We start from the raw sequence: 26642 nt of genomic DNA, 5'->3' as shown, positions 1-26642 counted from the left end.
AGTACCGGGCTCGCAAGTAAGATGTAAATGTTAATTTCCGTATTTTAATCAGCCTCACGCTGTTTCCTGGCGCAAGACTGATTACGCCATAAAAAATGGTCTGGGAAAGTCACGACCTGCTCCTGTTGCCCTCCAAGTCAGGGCCAACGATCAGTGGGCGTGTTGGGAGGCCGGCAATTGTGGAGGTTGAGGAAGCCATCAGGAGGCAGGCGATCACGAGGCTGGCGCTGGGAGGGGCCAGTGTGCATGCGCTGATCTCTCTACTGGGAGATTGGCACATGCACAGTGGCCCACTTAGTGTGCTGATGTTGGCCTCTCAGGAAGGATTAGGCCCCACCCTCCCCCCCCCTTACCAGTGTGAATCCCCTGGCGAACTCTGTGAAGCACAGAGTGCCAGAAATTCTACTGACTAAGTTCGCCCAAAAAACAGGCAGGAAAATCTCCCGTTTTCCCACTCTTTGGGGACTTAATTTTTGTTTTGAAAAATCGCCGCCGTGAATTTCCTTGATGTCACTGTCTCTAACAAGCTCCTCTTAACACCAGCTTTCTCATTTGTCAGCTTGGCCGTCCATGACACAAATAATATCCGTCTGAATCTTTTCATTTCAAATGCTCTTATTCGAGCCTCATCATTCTTCTTAATGATGTCCAGCTTTCAGAGCCACACATTATCACTGGCCACACAAGGGCTTTCAGCAGGTGAATTTTCATTGAAATCGAGATGCTGTGGTTCCTCCATACTCGTTTAAGTAAGCACCATGACCCTTGTTAAGTCCAGCCTGAATTTCTTCGGTAGTTTCTGCATTTAAATGATTAGTGTCGCAAGATAGCAAGAGGTATCAACCTGGTCAAGGTGAACTCCATTATTTAGGTCACCTTTAGGCAGAATTAGTCCAATCCTCCGGCCAATTGCTGGTCTCCCACCGTACGACATATGTTCAATACATTCTATCCACTCCCAATTTTCCTCCCATCTTAAGTAAATCGGCTGATATATTGTCTAGGTCCCTGCCCTTCTGGCTGGCTGTTTGATGTATGGTTTGCTGTACTCAGTTCTAGTGGAGAAGGTTCATTTTCAATTTGGCCTTTAAATTCCAATTCACCCATCTTCCTTGTAAAGGTACTCACAGTATTCGAGGCCTGCAATTTTTGCATCAATTTTTTTTGCTTCTGTTTTATTTTTGCCAGAAGCTGACTGAATGCAATGCAGGTGAGGTTTAAACATTTGTGTAATTGATCAAACTGTTTGGAAAGGTTTCTGTTTATTGCCTTTCTAATTATCTATTTCTAATTCATCACACATGTCATTTCACCGCTTCTCTTTATCCACTTCAGATTTCTTTGAATTTCGATCTTTAAACCTTTCTAACAATCCACATAATTTTTACTCTTCGCCTCCCTGTTGGCTTCAATCGAGGGGAAAATTCTCATCAGATACCCATCCTTTCTGTCTCTCGGGCTGCACAAATCCCACCATTTCCTTTGTTATACCCAGGAGAATAGTTTTTTGCCAGGTTTGCCAAAGCTCTTCTGGTGTACATATTCACTCAAGTTAGTCTACCTCCAATACACAATATTTTCAGCATTTAAAATGCCAACAAGTTGCTAGGTCAATTTTTGACATGAAAAAAATCATCAATAGAGCTGAACACTTCTATGTTCACAAAGTTACAAGATAATTAATTCATCCAGAAAGCCCCCCTCTTTCTTCTCCCACAATATAATTTCAAGTCAAATTTTGGAATTACTTGTTTCATTCCCTTAACATTCTTTTACACTTCTCTCAGATGCATCCTTCCAGCACTAAAAAAACTCAGAAGCTTTTCCCATAAATTAATAATGACTCTAGAGATCAACCACTTAGCTCTTCTCTGCAATGCCTGCAGTATCTGAATGCTTTCATTCATTCTGAGCATTTGGAAATGGACGCAGTACTCAATGTGTGACCTGACTAAAACATTGTGCAATTTGATAATGACTTTCTAAGACTTGAACTTCATAATTTTGTCTTGGTAATTCAATGCTCTATTTGTTGATTGCTCTTCCACACTAGACAATCAACTCAGACATAGGTCTAACAAATTTGATTGAATTTTTCAAGGAGGTGACTAGGTGTATAGATGAGGGCAGTGCAGATGATGTAATCTACATGGACTACAGTAAGGCTTTTGACAAGGTCCCACATGGGAGACTGGTCAAGAAGGTAAGTGTTCATGGGGTCCAGGGCAATTTGGCAAATTGGATCCAAAATTAATCTAGCAGCAGGACGCAGAAGGTGATGGTCAAAGGTTGTTTTTGTAACTAGAAGTCTGTGTTCAATGGTGTACCACAGGGATCGATGCTAGATAGTTGCTGTTTATGGTGTGCATTAATGATCTAGATGTGAAATTAGTAAGTAAATCAGTAAGTTCGCAAATGACATGAAAATTGGTAAATAGAAGAGGAGTAAAGTCTTAGAGTGCCGGATTATATAGACGGGTTGGTCAGATGGGCAGAACAGTGGCAAATTGAATTTAATCCTGAAAAGTGTGCGGTGATGCATTTGTGGGGGACTAAGAAGGCAAGAGAATACACAATGAATGGTAGGAAGCTGTGAGTACAGAGGACCTGAGGGACCTTGGGGTACATGTCCAGAGATCCCTGAAGGCAAAAGACAGGTAGATAAGGTGGTTGAGAAGGCATATCGTTAGGCCACAGCTAGAGTGCTGTGTACAGTTCTGGTCGCCATACTATAGGAAGTGATTGCACTATAGAGGGTTGCAGAGGTGATTCACTAGGATGTTACCTGGGCTGGAGTATTTCAACTATGAGGAGAAGTTAGTTAGGCTGGGGTTATTTTCCTTAGAGCAAAGAAGGCTGAGGGGGGACCTGATCGAGGTGTACAAAAGTATGAGGGACATATTTAGGGTTGGGAGGAAGAATTTTTTCCCCTTAGTAGAAGGGTCAATAACGAGGGGACATAGATTTAAGATAAAGGGCAGGAGATTTGGAGGGGATTTGAGAAAAAACTTTTTCACTCAGAGGGCGGTGGGAATCTAGAACTCACTGCCTGAAAGGGTGACTGAGGTGGGAACTCTCACATTTAAGGACCATTTAGACAAGCGCTTGAAACGTCATAGCATACAAGGCTATGGACCAAGTGCTGGAAAACTGGATTCAAATAGATAGGTGCTTGATGGCGACGCAGACTGGATGGGACAAACAACCTATTTTTGTGCAAAATTCTATGGGTGGGATTTTTCAGCCGCACTTGCCCCAAAACCGGAAAATCCCGCCCGACGTCAACGGATCTTTGCATGGTCCACCTCTTGCCCGTTGCGATTCCCATGATGGGCAGAATGGGAAAATTCGCTCCATGACTCTGATTCAACTTCATCCTTAGCTATCTCAGCCCTACTCTGTCATTTCTTTGTTTCCATTTGTGCAATACTTCACAATCATCTGCCTACATCCCTTGAAAGAATAAAGAAATAAAAATTGCATTGAGCTTCTGAATTCAAGGGTGGAATCTTGTTGAGGCATTGAGGGTACACCTATTGAAGAGCCAGCAAGAGGCATGCGCTGAGAGAAAAGCAAAGTATGGTGGATGCTGGAATCTGAAACAAAAACAGAAAATGCTGGAAAATCTCAGCAGATCTGACAGCGTCTGTGGGGAGAGAATAGAGCCAATGTTGAGTGTCTAGATGACCCTTCGTAGGGTCATCTAGACTCAAAACGTTGGCTCTATTCTCTCCCCACAGATGATGTCAGACTTGTTGAGATTTCCCAACATTTTCAGTTCTTGTTATTGAAGAAGCATGTACTGACTCTTTTTGGAAAGTTCGCTGAACCACGTGCCAATTAGGCGGTGGTAAGGTCAGCAGCGGGCCTTCCCCTGGAATCAAGACCCCAGGAGTGGATGTCGCGCTTAGCAAGAGCTGCCAGCCAATTAGAGGCTGGGGAGGCCATTGCTGCTTCAGAGAAAACACTTATTGGAGCCCCAGGATTGCTGATCAGCCCAGGCCACAAGTAATTAATGTGTGGGGGAGGGAGAGGTTTCACAGAGTGAGGGGGAGTGAGATATATGGGGACCAGAGCAAGGGCAGGGGCTGACCCTCAGCGGAACCCACTGATAGCTAGTTCCTTGATCAGGCACTCAGTGCCTTTGATTGAGGCATCAACAGGTGATAAGTTGGCTGCACAGTTTTAGCTGTCATACTGCATAGCAACAGGCCTTGGTGATCATTAATTGGTGAGTTATGGACCTCAGTAGACAGTGGGAAGGGAAGTCGACCATGGGCCTTCTCCCCCAGAACTTTATTTGGACAGAGGCAGGAAGACAACGGGGTTCCAGTGCACCACCATCCCATGTAAGTAAATGCCCTTCCCATCTCGAAGCTCGTCTCCAGTGAGAGCACAAGATTCCAGCGCAAGTTATTAATGTAAATTTGAAACATTAATGATGCCAACATCAATCTCTGGGATGCTTCATTCAGTACCCATCCCACTCGCCACCCAACATGCTGGCATATGTTGCCTTAGGCCGATATGATTGTGTCTGGATGATAAAACAAGAAACAAGGCAGACTATTTTGCCAGTGTTGAGAACATTAGGATACAGAGAGCAACGGTGTGTACTAGAACAAACAACATTGTATAAGGGTCCTGTGAGAAAGTTGATTTTTTTTTAAATTAATCTATTTGGATGGACACAAGTAAAGATGAAAAATCCCTATGTCCTGAAGAAATGAAATACATTTTAATTAACTGCAATAAAAGGGAAGTATATGAGTTATACAGTTTTTAAAAAAAAACCTCCATTACTAAATTTCATATGAATAGTGTCAACTGTATTTGGTTAATCAGAATTAATTAGTAATTAACTTGGCACTGGAATTAGCCTGTGAAAAGAGTTTCCATGGGATCAGTCACAGAATCATAGAATTCCTACAGTGCAGAAAGAGGCCATTTGGCCCATCGAATCTGCATCGATCACAATCCCTCCCAGGCCCTATCCCCATATCCCCACTTATTTATCATGCTAACCCTCTGACACTAAGGGACAATTTAGCATGGCCAATCAACCTAACCCACACATCTTTGGACTGTGGGAGGAAACCGGAGCACCCGGAGAAACCCACGCAAACACAGGGAGAATGTGCAAACTCCACACAGACACTCACCCAAGCCGAGAATTGAACCTGGACCCCTGGTGCTGTGAGGCAGCGGTGCTAACCACTGTGCCACCAAATCTTAGAGTTAAATGGCACATCAACAGGCTTGGTAGAAAGATATGATCTCAGTCCTAGCAGAGTGTCATCAAACGATTCACAAAATTGCTGACATCCGTAAACTGCAAAAAGGAGAATGCTTGTTGACTACTGTCAATAGATTGACCATTTTGGTTAACTGTGCCCAGCCTCATATATTGACATCTTATCAGACAATATCAACCAGCTGCTCTTAAAAAGTACTGCAAGATGGCATCCATATATTCAGTGCCTTGGACAATTAAAAACTGAGAACGGTTAAGAAAAACAAACATTTATTGTTAATCTGGCATAATTTTGTGTAGGAATCTGTTTTACTAAACACATCCCACCTTTCAAAACAGAATAATATAAATGTTATTAACCAAATCAATCTGGAAGTGTTTATTTAGAAAAATGACAGATGATTCAGTACATAAATTCCAGTAACAGTACCAACTCATTAGAATTTTCAAAATGACAATACTGAAGTAAGAGTAAGTATACCAAAACACTTAAAAAGACTGGCATAAAATTACTGAATTTAACAGCAATTCTTCAATAATTCACAGCATTGTGACATTGTTTGGAGCATTCTGCTTGTCAGCATAATTTAGGCTAGGTTGTGATTGGTTTTGCAACTGCAGTGTTAATATAAGTGGAGAGCAAGTACGAAGGCATGTGAAAATGCAAAATAATAAAAAAACTCATGTGTCTCCTTTAAAATTTAATATACGGCAAATAAGTTGAGAGTACAAATACAATTGACATTAATCCATTCTTGCACAAACTAAGGGGAGTAAATTTATGTGGAAATTTTGCTTGTCCATCATCCCTTCAACAGAATAACTGCAGAAGACCTGATAAAGTAGCATTATTGCATTAATACCATTTTCCAGAAGTTTCAAAGGCTCTTCCTTGCAGAAGTTCAGGGGAATCCCTCATTAAGAGTCACCCTCAAAGTTTTTAATTGATACATGGGAGCAATTCATTGCTCCAAGCATATTGAATAGGATTCATAAATTGAGCACTTTGACACAGCATGGACACATTAGAAAAACAAAAAAAAACTTCTCTACAATGTCAAAATAACTTCTCTGATGGTATCACCTCTTCCCAAAGATCTAAGTATCCCCATTAACTTCCTCAAAGAGATAAAAATACTTTGTTTTAATCAAGGAAAAAAGCAGAATTGGATTTGGTATTTACATTTCCACTTGTGTAATGATGATTTAATAAAAACCCTAAAGCCAATAATTGATGGGACAGTTTACTCTTTGAATGAAGACTTCCTAATTTATAAGTGACAATGCCACTAGTTGGTTATCACAGAGTAATGTTCATGTATCACACTTTTCTTAATTACACACCTTCCTTTTGTGTACAAAGAGATAGAATTCATGCAGCGATCTATCATTAAGCCACTGAGCATGCACAATAAAAGGGAAGAGGGCAATGCATCATGAAAGTTAAACTTTGAGACCTTCAAAACAATTGGAAAACAAAAAAAAGTAGAAACCTGTGCACTGAGTGACTTGGATATGCGCAGAAAATATAAGTAGGACCAGATTTCATTTTCTGTCAGTCAGCATATGATAGAGTCAATTGGGGTCATAATAGTAATTATTGCTTTGACTATTCACAAAGTAACAGGCATCAAACCATAGCAGTGACAACAATGTAGATCTTTGCTATAAATATGTTGGTGATTCCATGACGCAAGAGCTTCATTTCAACGGTAAGAAGGAAATCCCTGGGTTCTGTGATTTGCCGCTGCACAAACACAACTCCTCCGTGATTATTCAGTTCTTGTGTGTTAAAGTAGTCGTCCTCATTGCCATGGGTGATGGAAAGGAGAATGTTATCTCCAGGAACAGCATGAGAGGGCCCGAAACGGAAGACATTGGTGGGCACTTGGATGTTGGTGGGGAAAGTGAGGTAATAGTAGGTTATTCTTAAAGGCAGACTTTGGCACTCCTTATTCTCATTGCAAGGCAAGCGCTCACAGCGACTGGAAGAAAGTGAGAGAGGAAAGGGGGTGTTAATGAACATAAGCAAAGCCAGCAAGTCAGTGCAGCAGAAAATAAAAGAATTACCTATACAATGGAAGTTAATTTCCAGAATGTTTCTTATACTCATCTGTCCTAACTTCAGTTGAGGAGCTGTGAAAATCTCAGAAAAATGGCAGACTAGCAAGAAAACCCCCAAGAAAATTTACTCCCAATGTTTCCACTCAGAATTATAGATTTTGCTCTTTGACCAATGAAAATTCTCCAAGTTTTTAGAATTTTAGAATCCTACAGTGCAGGAGGAGGCCATTTGGGCCATCGAGTCTGCACCAACCACAATCCCACCCAGGCCCTATGCCCATAACCTCATGCATTTACCCCAGCTAGTCCCCCTGATACTAAGGGGCAATTTAGCATGGCCAATCCACCTAACCTATTTTCTTCTTTTACAGAATATACAGAAAGTGATGATATCACAGGATACATTTTCAATGGGGTGTCTCCTTGTTTACCTGAACTGGTGGAAGAGTAGGGGGACAGAAGGTCAAGAAAAAAAGTGTAAAAGCATTGGCCAGAATTTAAGCTGTCTCCTGAGGTGGGCTCGGGAGGGGTGAGGTGGCTGTGAAATTGCATAGTGGGAATTCCCTCTGGGATCCCGCCCAGCCTGACCAAGTAGCAATTTTAAAATGGGGCCACGGCAGTGCCTCTGATGGAAATTTTACAACAGGGCCGTGGCAGTGTCTCTGATGGCCTTAATGGCCACTTCAGATTATTTTATCACCCAGCCTCAATCTTTAGACTGCTGGGTGGATGATAGATCAGTGGGAGGAAAGCCACAATTGAACAGAGTTAGATCTCAGGTGGGAAGGAAGGGGCACATACATCTGAAGCCCTTTTTTGACCGGGGGTGCCCTCCCCTTAAGGCCTAGTGATCTCCGGACCTCCCCAGATCTATTCCCCGAGACCACGATAGCCCCCTTGCAACATCCCAGGCGCTCCCTATCTTCCCTGCCTTGGGACCCCCACGCCTTACATGTCCTCCAGTTTCTAGCACTTAGTTCCAGGCAACTCCCTGAGGTGCCTTTGCCGGCCACTGCAACGCTAAGCCTGGACGGACTGGAGAGCTGTCAGTCAATCTGATTGGCCTGCAGCTCTCTAAGGCAGGACTTCCTACCAAGTGAGAGTAAAAGCCCCACCTTATGCCAAGCAACTCTTATTAGAGCATGAAATGGCATCAGAGCCACTGTAATAGATGGGGATTCACTCTTTGGAAGCAAGCACCTGCCATCCTGAAAATTCAGGCCATTGTTTTTGCAGGATATCTGTGGATCTTCTACTAAAATTGCAGCAAACGAGTAGGAAAACCTTCAGAGATATTCATCCATCCTCATTCTACCTCATATATTGAAGGTGGTCTTTCTGAAAACCCTTAATTTCCTTTATAAATTTGTCTTAATAATAGTGTAGCAACAGACATTACGGGTAGCCATTTAGTTAACACATGTTTGGATGCTTATGACATTGAATTTTCTGCTCATCACCATATCTTTGGCAGAAAAGACACAAACCCCAGAAATATGATCGGAGAAGTGCAAGTAGGGGACGTTGCCAATCAAATCCATTCAGAATCTTGCACATGACTGGTACAGGAAGAAGCTGAGCACACTTAACAATAGCATGAGACAAAATGAAACAATCTGGAGGCAATGCAATAGAGACCACAGGGCTAATTCTCAATGTCAATGGGATGACATCCAAGGTAAGCTAAGGTTCTTAAGCCTCGTAATGAGATGGGTCAGAGGGAACATTGTAGAAGCACACAATACATAACAGATAAAGTAAATGTCTGTGCAGAGGGACAAAAGGATTTGAGTTTGGAGTTGTGAAGGGAAAGACGAGGATGAATGTCTTCTAATACCATTTTAAGTAGTCTCACAACACCAGGTTAAAGTCCAACAGGTTTATTTGATAGCACAAGCTTTTGGAGCGCCGCTCCTTCATCAGGTGAGTGGCGCTCTAAAAGCTCATGCTACCAAATAAATCTGTTGGACTTTAACCTGGTGTTGTGAGACTACTTTCTGTGCCTACCCCAGTCCAACGCTGGCAACTCCACATCATGGCTACCACTAATACAATTTTAGACAGAGGGTGATTAAGTATTGAAACAGGTTGCCTGGAAGATTGGCTGAGGTCATGGTAGAACTCAGTTAAATATTTACTGCAATGGCAAAATTGAAGGATTAGTTTTCAGGAAATGTGAGATCAAATCACCCGAATCTAAATTCTGACGTTATCATGTGTTAAAGGTAGACTAGATATTTATCCATTTTTAAATGTGGTAACACAAAAACACAAATATTTGTTACAACTAAATAAATCAGGAGAATCTGTCTTCCAGTTAGATGCTCCGGAGTCAAATCTCAGTGTTGCACGGTCATTCAATTTACTGGCCCTGAACTCTATCATAAAATAAGATACCTAACTAAAGAAGAGACTGGCAGTTCACCCACTCCTGTTAACTGACCACTAGAGTGGTTGTTGTAGAGTTGATAGTGACAGGTTGTCCTGACCTCATTCAGTTGTCTGTTTTTCACCCCTCAAAAGATGTTTGTTTTGTGATCAGTCCAATGAGTATTAACTCATTCCCAGATAATTAGCACTAAACTTCAGGCACACATCCGACTTGAACTAAAGAGTGAAAGATGCATAGTTAAAAATGTAACAGAAAGAGAATTAAGTATTCTAGGTTTATCACGTGAAACTTGGTGCTTTTTATGCACTTCAACTACTTGAAATAATACTGATAACAGATGAAGAAGACCACAACTACTCCGGCAGCTCGAAAGTGAGCATCAGCAGTTAAGGGACAACAAATTCAAAATCCAATTTGAAAAAAAATGTTTCAAGCTTTCCCCAGCCAAGCATAAAGTTACTTTATGAATGAAACAGACATGGTTATATCCATTGTAGTCAGTTTGAATTGGGGGCGGGGTGGGAGGGTGGCGGTGGTGGGTGGTGCGGGAACAGAAAGCGTGAGAAAGAATACAGTTAAAGAGCTAATCAGTAACAAAGTGAAAATAGGTCAAGATTTTGTTTAAGACCCACCACAGTAACAGTAACTTCATTGCAGTGTTAATGTAAGCCGACTTGTGACACTAATAAATAAAATTAAAGCAATTATAGTTAGGCTTTTTTAATTGATAAGTCTACAACATTGAACTATTTGTATTGGCAATAATCATCAGCTGTCACTGTTATCAAGCAGCACTTGGCAATAACCTGCTCACTGACGCTCACTTTGGGTTCCACCAGGGTCACGCAGCTCCTGACTTCAGCCTTGGTTCAAACATGGCCAAATACGCTGAACTCAAGAGGTGGGGTGAGAGTGACTGCCCATGACATCAAGGGAGCATTTGACCAAGTGTGGCATCAAGAAACCCTAGCAAAACTGAAGTCAGTGGGAATCGGGAAATCTCTCCACTGGATGGAGTCATACCTAGCACAAAAGATGATGTTTGTGGTTGTTGGAGGTTAATTATCTTAGTTGCAGGACATCACTGCAGGGGTTTCTCAGGATAATGTCCTGGGCCCAAGCATCTTCAGCTGCTTCATCAATGACCTTCCTTCCAGAAGTGGGGATGCTCGCTGATGATTGCAGTGTTCAGCATCATCCACAACTCCTCAGATATTGAAGCAGTCCATGGACAATATCCAGGCTTGGGCTGACAAGTGGCAAGTAACATTTGTGTCACACAAGTAACAGGCAATGATATCTCCAAGAAGAGAGAATCTAAGTAACGTATCTTGACATTCAATATCATTAACATCACTGAATCCCCACTATCAACATCCTGGGGGTTACCATTTATCAGAAACTAAACTGGACTGGCCATAATAAGCAGAGTAAGAGTTTTAACAACACCAGGTTAAAGTCCAACAGGTTTATTTGGTAGCAAATACCATTAGCTTTCGGAGCGCTGCTCCTTCATCAGATGGAGTGGAAATCTGACAACGGAGCAGCGCTCCGAAAGCTAATGGGATTTGCTACCAAATAAACCTGTTGGGTTTTAACCTGGTGTTGTTAAAACTCTTACTGTGTTTACCCCAGTCCAACGCCGGCATCTCCACATCATAATAAGCACGTCAGAGGGTAGGAATCCTAACTCCCCAAAATCTGCCTACCACCTACAAGGCACAAGTTAGGAATGTGATGGAATACTCTCCACTTGCCTTGATAACAAACTTGACACCATCCAGAGCAAAGCAGCCAACGTGATTGGAACCTTCCAAACCCACAAACGCTGCAATCTAGAAGAATAAAGGCAGCAGATACATGGAAACACCACCACCTACAAGTTCCCCTCCAAGCCACTCACCATTCTGACTTGGAAATGAATCACCTTTTCTTGACTGTCATTGGATCAAAATTCTGTTGAAAGTTTTTATTAAACTTTTAGGTTTACATTAACACTGCAATGAAATTACTGTGAAAATCCCCTAGTCGCCACACTCTGGCGCCTGTTGTGGCACACTGAGGGAGAATTTAGCATAACCAGCACACCTTTCGGACTGTGGGAGGAAACCGGAGCACTCGGAGGAAAACTCGGTCAAATGCTGACTTGATGTCAAGAGAGTTACTCTCGCCTCCCATCTTGAATGAATTTTTAAAAAATCATCAACACGAACATGTTTCAGTCTTTCAATGTGCTGTTAGTCTGAAACCACCAGAAGCAGATTAAGCAGATATGTTCAAGATACCCTGGAAGCCCCCAGAACTCCTATGTTGTTAGTCATTCACAGGGTCACAGACCTTTGAAAGCCCTAAGCCCATCTAGAGTTGGCTCCTCGATGACAGACTACTTACAAAAGACATGGCTAATGATGCCAGTTTTAAAGCCACAAATCCCTTCAGAGGAGAGGTACAAAGCTGCCTATTCTGCAGCTTGCTCACTGATTGAGCAGATCATTAGTATATTGAAGATTTGAAGATGCTTTTTAGGTGTCTGGGCAGGTCAAGTGGCACTCCAGTACTTTCCCGAGAGGATTTCCTGCATAATCGTAGCTTGTTGCACTCTACACAACCTAGTTTAAAGTCCTTGATGCCAAGGCTAAGCTGAACAGGAACTTGGTAGACTCAAATGAAGGCATGCTCATGAGTGCTTGATAGAGATCAGATGCTACTGAAGCTTTCACAGTCCACTGAAAGGTGAGCTGAAGTGCAGACTCGTACCCAGGATGAGAGATGGAGTTGCATGTCTCCTCTGATAAGGAAGGCGTTGAGAGGGCCGAGCTCAATAAGGCTCCAGAGGAAGAGGCCATAGCAAGGGCCAGACGAGACGGACATGCACGAGAGATGTTTATAGCCACCAAATTCAATGATGACCACTACTCATACGAGCCTCTTTCACCAGTGCTCTTATGCTGGGTCCACCGTAATACCCTTATTGCAATCGTCATTGTCTCAATGAAAGCCCATCAATATCTGAATGAGGTTTTACATTCTGCATCGCCATGTCCTCATCCTTGGAAGGCGAGACAGCCTTTTGAGCATGTTGTCTTTCTATCATGGGATAACAATTCCAAAAGCGTGTTTTGTGAGCAGAGTAGACATGGTGCAGCCTCTTCAAGCATCTTGCTAACATTCAAATGCCTATAGCAACCATGAGACAGGAGCAGTGGGCTGCAATCCTACTGCAAAGCACCTCAAGGATAACAATCAGCACTCAGTGGTTTTCGCCTTGATGTCTGATGTCTAATCTGAATCCGTACTGTAGCGTCTCTGCACAGGTCATGCAAGGCAAGTATTCAGGCCTCAACATCCCTTCAGAGGAGAGGTAACGGGTGGCACGGTGGTTAGCACTGCTGCCTCACAGCGCCAGGGACCTGGATTCAATTCCCGGCTTGGGTCACTGTCTCTGCAGAGTCTGCATGTTCTCCCTGTGTCTGCGTGGGTTTCCTCCCACAGTCCAAAGGTGTGTGGGTTAGGTGGATTGGCCTTGCTAAATTGACCCTTAATGTTAGGGGAACTAGCTAGGGTAAATACATGGGGTTATGGGAACAGGGCCTGGGTGGGTTTGTGGTCGGTGCAGACTCGATTGGCCGAATGGTCTCCTTCTGCACTGTAGGATTCTATGATTCTATGAACATCATACTCAGTCCACAGCGGTGAGGTCAATCTGCAGGATGCAGTCGTCTGTAATTCTCAGTCTTGGGTACGAGTCTGCACTTCAGCTCACCTTTCAGTGGACTGTGAAAGCTTCAGTAGCATCTGATCTCTATCAAGCACTCATGAGCATGCCTTCATTTGAGTCTACCAAGTTCCTGTTCAGCTTAGCCTTGGCATCAAGGACTTTAAACTAGCAAGTGGGGGGAAGGGAAGTGGTCAATTACAGGAAGTATAATGGTTAATAGGAAGCAAAGCAGCAAGTTAGCATCTGGGGAGAAGGTTTCAACTGCATGGAAAATTACAAAAAAAAGTTAAAAGGGAGAAGAACTCAGGAGATGTTATTAATGGAGGTGTTAGGCATAAAAACTAGCATAAGGGCACTTTACCTAAATGCTCGCAGCATTCAAAACAAGAGAATGAGTTGATGGCATTGCAAATGAGTATGATTTAGTGGCCATTACAGAGACATGGTTACAGGATGGTCACGACTGGGAGTTAAATATCCAGGGGTATCAGACTATTTGGAAGGACAGACAGAAAGGTAAGGGAGGTGGTGTAGCTCTGATATTTAAGGATGACATCAGGGCGGTAGTGAGAGATGATATAGGTTCTATGGAGAAAAGTGCTGAATCCATTTGGGTGGAAATTAGAAATAGTAAGGAGAAAGAGTCACTGATAGGCGTAGTCTCTAGGCCACCAAATAATAACATCACTGTGGAGTGAGCAATAAATAAGGAAATAACTGATGCATGTACAAATGGTATGGCAATTATCACGGGGGACTTTAATCTACGTGTCGATTGGTGAAACCAGGTCGGTCAAGGCAGCCTTGAGGGGGAGTTCATAGAATGTATCTGCGATAGTTTCCTCAAACAGTATGTAATGGAACCTTCGAGGGAGCAAGCTATCCTAGATCTGGTCCTGTGTAATGAGATAGAAATAATTAATGATCTCACAGTAAGGAATCCTCTCAGAAGGAGCGATCACAGTATGGTTGAATTCAAAATACAGATAGAGCATGAGAAGGTAAAATCCAATACCAGTGTCTTCACAAAGGAGAATACAATGGGATGAGGGAGGAGTTGGCTCAGGTAGACTGGGCACAAAAACTTTATGGTGGGACAATTGAGGAACAGTGGAGGACTTTCAAAGTGATTTTTCACAATGCTCATGTAATAACTCCACGGAGGCAAATGTCCCGTCACCAAGCTACTTTATTTACACAATAACATCTGTACATAGCCACCTCTCCAGTTGCTCCCTGCTGAATGCAGGCTGAGAGACTGACACACCTGCTTTAACAGAAGCCGCGAAAAAAGCTATAAAGAAAAGTTAGATGGATAATGAGAGTATACTGGCTTAGAATAGAAAAACAGTGGTTCTCGCCTTGATGTCTGATGTCTAATCTGAATCTGTACTGCAGCATCTCTGCCCAGGTCATAGAACATAGATCATTACAGCGCAGTACAGGCCCTTCAGCCCTCGATGTTGCGCCGACCAGTGGAACCAATCTAAAGCCCCTCTAATCTACACTATTCCAATATCATCCATATGTTTATCCAATAACCATTTGAATGCTCTTAATGTTGACAAGTCCACTACTGCTGCAGGCAGGGCATTCCACGCCCTTACTACTCTGAGTAAAGAACCTACCTCTAACATCTGTCCTATATCCCTCACCCCTCAATTTAAAGCTATGTTCCCTCGTGCTAGCCATCACCATCCAAGGAAAAAGGCTCTCACTATCCACCCTATCTAATCCTCTGATCATCTTGTATGCCTCTATTAAATCACCTCTTAACCTTCTTCTCTCTAACGAAAACAACCTCAAGCCCCTCAGCCTTTCCTCATATGATTTTCCCACCATACCAGGCAACATCCTGGTAAATCTCCTCTGCACCCTTTCCAACACTTCCACATTTTTCCTACAAGACGGCGACCAGAACTGTACGCAATACTCCAAATGCAGCCGCACCAGAGTTTTGTACAGTTGCAGCATGACCTCCTGGCTCCGAAACTCAATCCCTCTACCAATAAAAGCTAACACACCATGCGCCTTCTTAACAACCCTATCAACCTGGGTGCCAACTTTCAGGGATCTATGCACATGGGCACCTAGATCCCTCTGTTCATCCACACTACCAAGTATCTTACCATTAGCCCAGTACTCTGTATTCCTGTTACCCCTGCCAAAGTGAATCACCTCACACTTTTCCGCATTAAACTCCATTTGCCACCTCTCAGCCCAGCTCTGCAGCTTATCTATGTCCCTCTGTAACCTGCCACTTCCCTCCGCACGGTCTACAACTCCACCGACTTTAGTGTCATCCGCAAATTTACTAATCCATCCTTCCACGCCCTCATCCAGGTCATTAATAAAAATGACAAACAACAGTGGCCCCAAAACAGATCCTTGCGGTACACCACTAGTAACTGAACTCCAGGGTGAATATTTCCCATCAACCACCACCCTCTGTTTTCTTACAGCTAGCCAATTCCTGATCCAAACCACTAAATCACCCTCAATCCCATGTGTCCGTATTTTTTGCAAAAGCTTACCATGGGGAACCTTATCAAACACTTTGCTGAAATCTATATACAACACATCAACCGCTTTACCCTCATCCACCTCTTTGGTCACCTTCTCAAAGAACTCAATCAGGTTTGTGAGGCACGACCTACCCTTCACAAAACCGTGCTGACTATCCCTAATCAAATTATTCCTTTCTAGGTGATTATAAATCCTATCTCTTATAATCCTTTCCAATACTTTGCCCACAACAGAAGTAAGGCTCACCGGTCTATAATTACTAGGGTTGTCCCTACTCCCCTTCTTAAACAAGGGGACAACATTTGCTATCCTCCAGTCTTCTGGCACTGTTCCTGTAGACAATGATGACACAAAGATCAAAGCCAAAGGCTCTGCAATCTCCTCTCTAGCCTCCCAGAGAATCCTAGGACAAATCCCATCTGGCCCAGGGGACTTATCTATTTTTACCCTTTCCAGAATTGCTAACACCTCCTCCTTATGAACATCAATCCCATCCAGTCCAACAGCCTGCATCCCAGTACTCCCCTCGACAACACTGTCCCTCTCCAGTGTGAATACCGACGAAAAATATTCATTTAGTGCCTCTCCTATCTCTTCAGACTCCACACACAACTTCCCACTACTGTCCTTGACTGGCCCTAATCTTACCCTAGTCATTCTTTTACTCCTGACATACCTATAGAAAGCTTTAGGGTTTTTCTTGATCCTACCTGCCAAAGACTTCTCATGTCCCCTCCTGGCTCTTCTTAACTCTTTCTTTAGGTCCTTTCTGGCTAACTTGCAACTCTCAAGTGCCCTAACTGAGCCTTTACGTCTCATCTTAACATAAGTCTCCTTCTTCCTCTTCACAACAGATTCAACCTCCTTAGTAAAGCACGGTTCCCTCACACGTCTGCTTCCTCCATGCCTGACAGGTACATATTTACCAAGGACGCGTAGTAGCTGTTCCTTGAACAAGTTCCACATTACAATTGTGTCCATCCCCTGCAGTTTCCTTCCCCAACCTATGCCAGCTAAATCTCGCCTAATCGCATCATAATTTCCTTTCCCCCAGCTATAACTCTTGCCCTTTGGTATATACCTATCCTTTTCCATTGCTAAGGTAAACATAATCCAATTGTGGTCACTGTCACCAAAGTGCTCACTTACCTCCAAATCTAACACCTGGCCTGGTTCATTACCCAGTATCAAATCCAGTGTGGCCTCGCCTCTTGTTGGTCTATCTACATACTGCATGAGGAAGCCTTCCTGCACACATTGGACAAAAACCGACCACTCTAAAGTACTCGAACTATAGCTTTTCCAGTCAATATTTGTAAAGTTAAAGTCCCCCAGTACAACTACCCTGTTACTTTCGCTCCTATCCAGAATCATCTTTGCAATCTTTTCCTCTACATCTCTGGAACTTTTCGGAGGTCTAAAAAAACTCCCAACAGGGTGACCTCTCCTTTCCTGTTTCTAACCTCAGCCCAAACTACCTCAGTAGACGAGTCCTCATCAAATGTCCTTTCTGCCACCGTAATACTGTCCTTGACTAACAATGCCACACCTCCCGCTCTTTTACTACCTTCCCTGCACTTACTGAAACATCTAAACCCCGGAACCTGCAACAACCATTCCTGTCCCTGCTCTATCCATGTCTCCGAGATGGCCACAACATCGAAATCCCAGGTACTAACCCATGCTGCAAGCTCACTCACCTTATTCCGGATGTTCCTGGCGTTGAAGTATACACACTTCAAACCGTCTTCCTGCCTGCCAGTACACTCCTGCGACTCTGAAACCTCATCCATGACCTCACTACTCTCAACCTCCTGTACACCGGAGCTACAATTCAGGTACCCACCCCCCTGCTGAATTAGTTTAAACCCTCCCGAAGAGCATTTGCAAATTTCCCCCCCAAGATATTGGTACCCCTCTGGTTCAAGTGCAGACCATCCTGTTTGTAGAGGTCCCACCTACCCCAGAAAGAGCCCCAATTGTCCAGGTATCTGAATCCCTCCCTCCTGCACCATCCCTGTAACCACGTGTTCAACTGCTCTCTCTCCCTATTCCTCTCCTCACTATCACGTGGCACGGGTAACAAACCAGAGAAACAACTTTGTTTGTTCTAGCCCTAAGCTTCCACCCTAACTCCCTGAATTTCTGCCTTACATCCCCATCCCTTTTCCTACCTATGTCTTGAGTGCCTATGTGAACCACAACTTGGGGCTGGTCCCCCTCCCCCTTAAGGATTTCGAAAACACGATCTGAGACATCGTGGACTCTGGCTCCTGGGAGGTAATACACCAACCGCGGGTCTCTCTCGTTCCCGCAGAATCTCCTATCCGTCCCTTTAACTATGGAGTCCCCAATGACTAATCCTCTACTCCTCTCCCCCCTTCCCTTCTGTGCCACAAAGACAGACTCTGAGCCAGTGACCTGTACACCATGGTTTACCCCTGCTAAGTCGTCCCCCCCAACAGCATCCAAATGTGTACTATCCCCAATTTCTACTACATTTCCTGTTTCTCCCCCCACCTGGATGGCTCCCTGTACCTTGGTGCTGTGGTCAGTTTGCTCATCCTCCCTTTCCCTACCCTTCTGAGCTGCCGGGCCGGACTCTGCGCCGGAGGCACGGCCACTGTTGCTTCCCCCAGGTAGGCTGCTCCCCCCAACAGTACTTAAACAGGAGTACTTATTTTTAAGGGGCACAGCCACTGGGGTACTCTCTAGTACCTGACCTTTCCCCTTCCCCTTCCTAACCGTGACCCACTTGTCTGTCTCCCGTAGCCCCAGTGTGACCACCTGCCTGTAAACTCCTATCTATCACCTCCTCATTCTCCCTAACCAGACGAAGGTCATTGAGCTGCAGTTCTAGTTCCCCAACGCGGTCCCTTAGGAGCTGCAGCTCGACGCACCTGGCGCAGATATGGACGTCCGGGAGGCTCGCTGACTCCAGGACCTCCCACATCCGACACTGAGAACAACAAAGTGGCCTCACAATCATAATTCCCCCTTTCTTCCTATCTAAACCTACCCACCTCTGCCTGTTTACGCCGAAGCCCGATGAGCCAAAGCCCGTCAGCTCTCACTCTGCTTCCCACTCACTCCACTGCCCGCTCCCGACGCTGCCCGCTCAAAAGTGCGGCCTGCTTTTAAACCCTCCAAAAACCTTCCCAGGCTTCTCCTGGGTCTACTTCCTGTTTTGGAAAAAAAACCCTCCGATTTTTAACACAAATTTAACTGAAAAATAAATAAATAAATCAAATGCAGAAACACACTCCCTTACCCTCAGCCTGTTCCTGCGGAACAATGAGGTCATGCAAGACAAGTGTTCAACATCCCTTCAGAGGAGAGGTAACAGGTGGCACGGTGGCACAGTGATTAGCACTGCTGCCCCAAAGCGCCAGGGACCTAGGTTCGATTCCCAACTTGGGTCACTGTCTGTGCGGAGTCTGCACATTCTCCCCGTGTCTGTGTGGGTTTCCTCCGGATGTTCCAATTTCCTCCCACAGTCCAAAGGACATGCTGGTTAGGTGCATTGGCCATGCTAAATTCTATCTTAGCGTACCCGAACAGGTGCCGGAGTGTGACGACTAGGGGATTTGCACAGTAACTTCATTGCAGAGTTAATGTAAGCCTACTTGTGACACCAATAAATAAACAAACAAAACTGTCCCATTGGGAAGACGCAGCATGGGCTCATGAAAGGCAAGTCATGTTTAATTAATTTAGTGGAATTCTTTGAGGACATTATGAGCACAATGGACAACGGGGAACCAGTGGATGTGCTGTAGCTGGATTTCCAGAAGGCATTTGACAAAATGCCGCACGAAGGCTGCTGCATAAGATAAAGGTGCACGGCGTTACAGATAATGTATTAGCATGGATAGAGGATTGGTTAACTAACAGAAAGCAAAGAGTGGGGCTAAATGGGTTTTTTTCTGGTTGGCAATCAGTGACTAATGATGTACCTCAGGGTTCAGTGTTGGGACCACAATTGTTTACAGTTTACACAGATGATTTGGTGTTGGGGACCAAATGTAGTGTGTCAAAGTTCACAGATGACACTAAGATGAGTGGCAGAGCAAAGTGTGCAGAGGACACTGAATGTCTACAAAGGGATACAGATAGTTTAAGTGAGCTGGCAAGGGTCTGGCAGATGGAGTACGATGTTGGTAAATGTGAGGTCATCCATTTTGGTAGGAATAACAGCAAAATGGGCTTATTATTTAAATGGTGAAAAATTGCAGCATGTTGCTGTGCAGAGGGACCTGGGTTTCCTTGTGCGTGAATCACAAAAAGTTGGTTTGCAGGTGCAGCAGATAATTAAGAAGGCAAATGGAATTTTGTCCTTCATTGCTGGAGGGATGGAGTTTAAAAACAGTGAGGTTATGTTGCAGCTGTATAAGATGCTGGTGAGGCCACACCTGGAGTACTGTGTACAGTTTTGGTCTCCTTACTTGAGAAAGGATATACTGGCACTGGAGGGAGTGCAGAGGAGATTCACTAGGTTGATTATGGAGTTGAGACGGTTGGCTTATGAGAAGAGACTGAGTAGACTGGGACTATATTCATTGGAATTTAGATGAGGGGGATCTTATAGAAACATATATAAAATTATGAAGAGAATAGATAAGATAAAAGCAGGGAGAAGAAAGGAATTAAGGGTTCTGGTGAGCAGGCAGGTAAGTGGAGCTGAGCCCACAAAAAGATCAGCCATGATCTTATTGAATGGCAGCGCAGGCTCAAGGGGTCAAATGGCCTACTCCTGCTCCTAGTTCTTATGTTTTTATCTGTGGGTCCGGAAATGCTGACACTCCATTTAGGCATTGAACACTTTGACAACAGAAATCACACATTGTTGTCTTGGAGCTTTGCTCTGATCCCATCTAAGGCCTCCACATTTTCATTCCACCATATGACATATCCACATGGAAACTAGGCTCAATAATGGGCTATCAGGGGATACCAGCAGCAGCAGTCAAAGCAGTGATACCATGGCTGGCTCTGTTGTTAAGCAGGGAGGGACAAAGAGGACTAGAGCAATAGTTATAGGGGACTCTATATTAGGGGTGCAGATAGGCATTTCTGTGGACGTAAAAGAGACTCCAAGATGGTATGTTGCCTCCCTGGTGCCAGGGTCCAGGATATCTCTGAATGGACGGAAAGCATTCTGAAGGGAGAGGGTGAACAGCCAGAGGTTGTGGTACATATTGGTACTAATGACATAGGCAGGAAGAGTGATGAGGTTCTGCAGCAGCAGTTTAGGGAGTTAGGTAGAAAGTTAAAAAGCAGGACTTCTAGGGTTGTAATCTCAGGATTACTCCCTGCGCCACGTGCTAGTGACACTAGGGATAGGAAGATAGTGCAGCTCAACACGTGGCTAAACAGCTGGTGTAGGAGGGAGGGTTTCAGATATCTGGACCATTGGGGTCTCTTCCAGGGCAGATGGGACCTGTACAAGAAGGATGGGTTGCATCTAAACTGGAGGGGCACAAATATTCTGGCCGGGAGGCTTGCTAGTGTCACACGGGAGGATTTAAACGAGTTTGGCAGGGGGGTGGGACCCAAAGCAAAGGTGAATTCGCTGAAGGGGAACGAGAGAGTAGGGCCAGTAAGACTCAGAGAAACAGCAGGCAGGGTGGGATTGCAAATCAGAGAGGGTCTGGTGGACTGAAGTGCATTTGTTTCAATGCGAGAAGTGTAACAGGTAAGGCAGATGAATTTAGAGCTTGGATTAGTACTAGAAACTATGATGTAGTTGCCATTACAGAGACTTGGGAAGGACAGGATTGGCAGCTTAACATTCCAGGATATAGCTGTTTCAGGCGTGATAGAGGGGGATGTAAAAGGGGTGGGGGAGTTGCACTACTGGTTAAGAAGCATATCACAGCTGTACTCCGGGAGGACACCTCGGAGGGCTCATACTGCGAGGCAATATGGGTAGAGCTCAGGAATAAGAAAGGTGTAGTCACAATGTTGGGGGTTTACTATAGGCCACCCAACTGCCAGCGGGAGACTGAGGAACAGATGTGCAGGCAGATTTTGGCAAGGTGTAAAAGTAACAGGGTTGTTGTGGTGGTAGATTTTAATTTCCCCTATATTGACTGGGACTCACTTAGTGCTAGGGGTGTGGATGGGGCAGAGTTTGTGAGAAGCATCCAGGAGGGCTTCCTGAAACAGTATGTAGATAGTCCAACTAGGGAAGGGGCCATACTGGACCTGGTATTGGGGAATGAGCCTGGCCAGGTGGTCGATGTTTCAGTAGGGGAGCAGTTCGGAAACAGTGACCACAATTCAGTAAGCTTTAAGGTACTGATGGATAAAGATAAGTGTAGTCCTCAAGTTAAGGTGCTAAATTGGGGGAAGGCTAATGACAATATTAGGCAGGAGCTGAAGAATGTAGATTGGGGGCAGATGTTTGAGGGCAAATCAACATCTGGCATGTGGGAGGCTTTCAAGTGTAAGTTGATAGGGATTCAGGACCGGCACTTTCCTGTAAGGATGAAGGATAAGTATGGCAAGTTTTGGGAACCTTGGATAACGAGAGATATTGTGAGCCTAGTCAAAGAGAAAAAGGAAGCATTTGTCAAAGCTAGGAGGCTGGGAACACACAAAGCAAGTGTGGAATACAAGGATAGTAGAAAGAAACTTGAGCAAGGAGTAAGAAGAGCTAAAAGGGGTCATGGGAAAGTCTGGGAAAGGATGTGTAGATAGTTTGAGTCATGATAATAGATAAATGATGAAAGATAATATCAGGGTAGTAGTGAGGGATGACATAGGCTCTAAGGAACAAAATGTGGAATCGTTATGGGTAGAGATAAGGAATAGTAGGGGGAGAAAGACACTAGTAGGCGTGGTCTATAGGCCCCCAAATAATAATGTTGAGGTGGGGAGGGCTATAAACAAGCAAATAATGGATGCGTGCAAAAACGGAACGGCAATAATCATGGGGGACTTCAACCTGCATATTGATTGGCTGACTCAAGTTGGAAGGGGTGGGATGGCGGAAGAGTTCTTAGAATGCTGTCGGGATAGTTACCTTGAACAGTATGTTACAGAACTGATGAGGGAACGAGTTATCTTAGATCTGGTAATGTGTAACGAGGTAGGTAGAATTAAGGATGTTCTTGTGAAGGACCCTCTTGGGTCAAGTGATCACAAAATGGTCGGATTTCTGGTACAAATGGAAGAGGAGAAAGTAGGGTCCCATACCAGTGTCCTCTGTTTGAACAGAGGGAAGTAGGATGAGGGCTGAATTGGCTAAGGTGGACTGGGAGAGCAGACTGGTAGGTAGGACAGCTGAGGAACAGTGGAGGATTTTTAAGGAGATCCTTTTCAGTACTCAGCAACAATATATTCCGGTGATAAAGAAGGACTGTAAGAACAAGAACAAAGAACAAAGAACAATACAGCACAGGAACAGGCCCTTCGGCCCTCCAAGCCCGCGCCGCTCCCCGGTCAAGGATTGAATCCTGAATCCAGGATCCCCGCCCAATTTTCCAGCCTATCTACATCCTAATATCCTATCCACCGAGCTGTCCCTCACAGCTACGATGCTTTGTTCATCACAACCTATTAACTCACCCCCACCCCCCCATTCCAGACCATGTGATCTCCAGGGAGAGGCGAAAACCCAGAGTGAAAACCCCAGGGCCAATATGGGGAAAAAAAAATCTGGGAAATTCCTCTCCGACCCCCTGTGGCGATCGAAACGAGTCCAGGAGATCACACTGGCCCTGATCAGAAAATGCTTCCCAACCCTATTCATTTCCACTTCTGCTTTACGAACACCATCTGAATTCCCTGCCCCCGAGACAGGTTCCCAACTATCCGCAGTCTCGCTCTGTACTGGCACCAGCAAGATGATCATAGAATGAAGCCTTGAAACGAGAAACAAAGATCAATTAGCCCGCGCCGCTCCCTGGTCCAACTAGACCACTCTTTTGTATCCCTCCATTCCCACTCCGTTCATATAGCTGTCTAGATAAGTCTTAAACGTTCCCAGTGTATCCGCCTCCACCACCTTGCCCGGCAACACATTCCAGGCCCCCACGACCCTCTGTGTAAAATATGTCCTTCTGATATCTGTGTTAAACCTCCCCCCCTTCACCTTGAACCTATGACCCCTCATGAACGTCACCACCGACCCGGGGAAAAGCTTCCCACCGTTCACCCTATCTATGCCTTTCATAATTTTATACCCCTCTATTAAGTCTCCCCTCATCCTCCGTCTTTCCAAGGAGAACAACCCCAGTTTCCCCAATCTCTCCTCATAACCAAGCCCCTCCATACCAGGCAACATCCTGGTAAACCTCCTCTGTACTCTCTCCAAAGCCTCCACGTCCTTCTGGGAGTGTGGCGACCAGAACTGGACGCAGTATTCCAAATGTGGCCGAACCAACGTTCTATACATCTGCAACATCAGACCCCAACTTTTATACTCTATGCCCCGTCCTATAAAGGCAAGCATGCCATATGCCTTCTTCACCACCTTCTCCACCTGTGACGTCACCTTCAAAGATCTGTGGACTTGCACACCCAGGTCCCTCTGCGTCTCTACACCCTTTATGGTTCTTCCATTTATCGTGTAGCTCCTCCCTACATTATTCCCACCAAAATGCATCACTTCGCATTTATCAGGATTGAACTCCATCTGCCATTTCTTTGCCCAAATTTCCAGCCTATCTATATCCTTCTGTAGCCTCTGACAATGTTCCTCACTATCTGCAAGTCCTGCCAGTTTTGTGTCGTCCGCAAACTTACTGATCACCCCAGTTACTCCTTCTTCCAGATCATTTATATAAATCACAAACAGCAGAGGTCCCAATACAGAGCCCTGCGGAACACCACTAGTCACAGGCCTCCAGCCGGAAAAAGACCCTTCCACTACCACCCTCTGTCTTCTATGACCAAGCCAGTTCTCCACCCATCTAGCCACCTCCCCCTTTATCCCATGAGATCCAACCTTTTTCACTAGCCTACCATGAGGGACTTTGTCAAACGCTTTACTAAAGTCCATATGGACAACATCCACGGCCCTTCCTTCGTCAACCATTCTGGTCACTTCTTCAAAAAACACCACCAGGGTTTAGTGAGGCATGACCTCCCTCTCACAAAACCATGCTGACTATCGTTAATGAGTTTATTCCTTTCTAAATGCGCATACATCCTATCTCTAAGAATCTTCTCCAACAACTTCCCCACCACGGACGTCAAGCTCACCGGCCTATAATTACCCGGGTTATCCTTCCTACCCTTCTTAAATAACGGGACCACATTAGCTATCCTCCAATCCTCTGGGACCTCACCTGCGTCCAGTGACGAGACAAAGATTTGCGTCAGAGGCCCAACGATTTCACCTCTCGTCTCCCTGAGCAGCCTTGGATAGATTCCATCAGGCCCTGGGGATTTGTCCGTCTTTATATTCTCTAACAAACCTAACACTTCCTCCTTTGTAATGGAGATTTTCTCCAACGGTTCAACACTCCCCTCTGAGACACTCCCAGTCAACACATCCCTCTCCTTTGTGAATACCGACGCAAAGTATTCATTTAGGATCTCCCCTACTTCTTTGGGCTCCAAACATAAGTCCCCACTTTTGTCCCTGAGAGGTCCGATTTTTTCCCTGACAACCCTTTTGTTCCTAACGTATGAATAAAATGCCTTGGGATTCTCCTTAACAAGAAAAGGGATAACCAGCCGTGAATAACGAAGGAAATTAAGGGGACTATTAATTAAAGACCGATGCGTACAGAGTGGCCAAAAATAGTGGAGAATCGGAAGATTGGGAAAACTTTAAGAAACAGCGAGACGGAGCAACAGCAGGACGGAGCAACAACGAGACGGAGAAACAGAGCGATGGAGCAACAGAGTGAAGGAGCAACAGAGCGAAGGAGCAACAGAGCAATGGTGCAACAGAGCGATGGAGCAAAAGAGTGATGGATAAACAGAGTGATGGAGCAACAGAGTGATGGAGCAACAGAGCGAGGGAGCGACAGAGCGAGGGAGCGACAGAGCGAGGGAGCGGAAAAGCGAGAGAACAGCAGAGTGACGGAGTGACAGCGAGATGGAGAAACAGTGAGACGGAGAAACAGCGAGACGGTAGCAACAACGAGACGGAGCTACAACGAGACGGAGCAACAGCGAGACAGCAACAGCGAGACGGAGCAACAGTGAGACGGAGAAACAGCGAGATGGAGCAACAGCGAGACGGACCAACAGTGAGACGGACCAACAGCGAGACGCAGCAAGAGTGGGACGGAGCAATAGCGAGACGGAGCAACAGCGAGACGGACCAACAGTGAGACGGAGCAACAGCGAGACGGAACAACAGAGCGACGGAGCAACAGAGCGACGGAGCAACAGAGCGATGGAGCAACAGAGCGACGGAGCAACAGAGCGACGGAGCAACAGAGCGACGGAGCAACAGAGCGACGGTGCAACAGAGCGATGGAGCAACAGAGCGACGGAGCAACAGAGCGACGGAGCAACAGAGCGACGGAGCAACAGAGCGAAGGAGCAACAGAGCGACGGAGCAACAGAGCGACGGAGCAACAGAGCGACAGAGCAACAGAGCGACGGAGCAACAGAGCGACAGAGCAACAGAGCGACGGAGCAACAGAGCGACGGAGCAACAGAGCGACAGAGCAACAGAGCGACGGAGCAACAGAGCGAAGGAGCAACAGAGCGACGGAGCAACA

General features: G+C 45.1%; 1 protein-coding gene across 4 annotated transcripts in view; it reads right to left on the bottom strand.

Moving 5' to 3' along the window:
• LOC144498644 (fibulin-1-like) overlaps window positions 1–26642 on the bottom strand; it is a 309419-nt gene that overhangs the window by 137856 nt on the left and 144921 nt on the right. The window contains exon 15 of one of the 4 annotated variants that reach the window (XM_078220078.1): window positions 5510–7239. The exons of the other annotated variants lie outside the window; for them this stretch is intronic. Within the exon in view, the coding sequence (XP_078076204.1) occupies window positions 6885–7239 (355 nt within the window). The 3' untranslated portion in view covers window positions 5510–6884. Of the gene's footprint in view, window positions 1–5509; window positions 7240–26642 lie in introns of those variants that run through there. 4 annotated transcript variants of the gene reach the window in all.

The sequence above is a fragment of the Mustelus asterias genome, chromosome 9 (assembly GCF_964213995.1).
Source record: "Mustelus asterias chromosome 9, sMusAst1.hap1.1, whole genome shotgun sequence".
In the NCBI taxonomy this organism is placed as follows: domain Eukaryota; kingdom Metazoa; phylum Chordata; class Chondrichthyes; order Carcharhiniformes; family Triakidae; genus Mustelus; species Mustelus asterias.
Note: the sequence above shows the minus strand (reverse complement) of the source record. Positions and strands in the feature narration are given on the sequence as shown.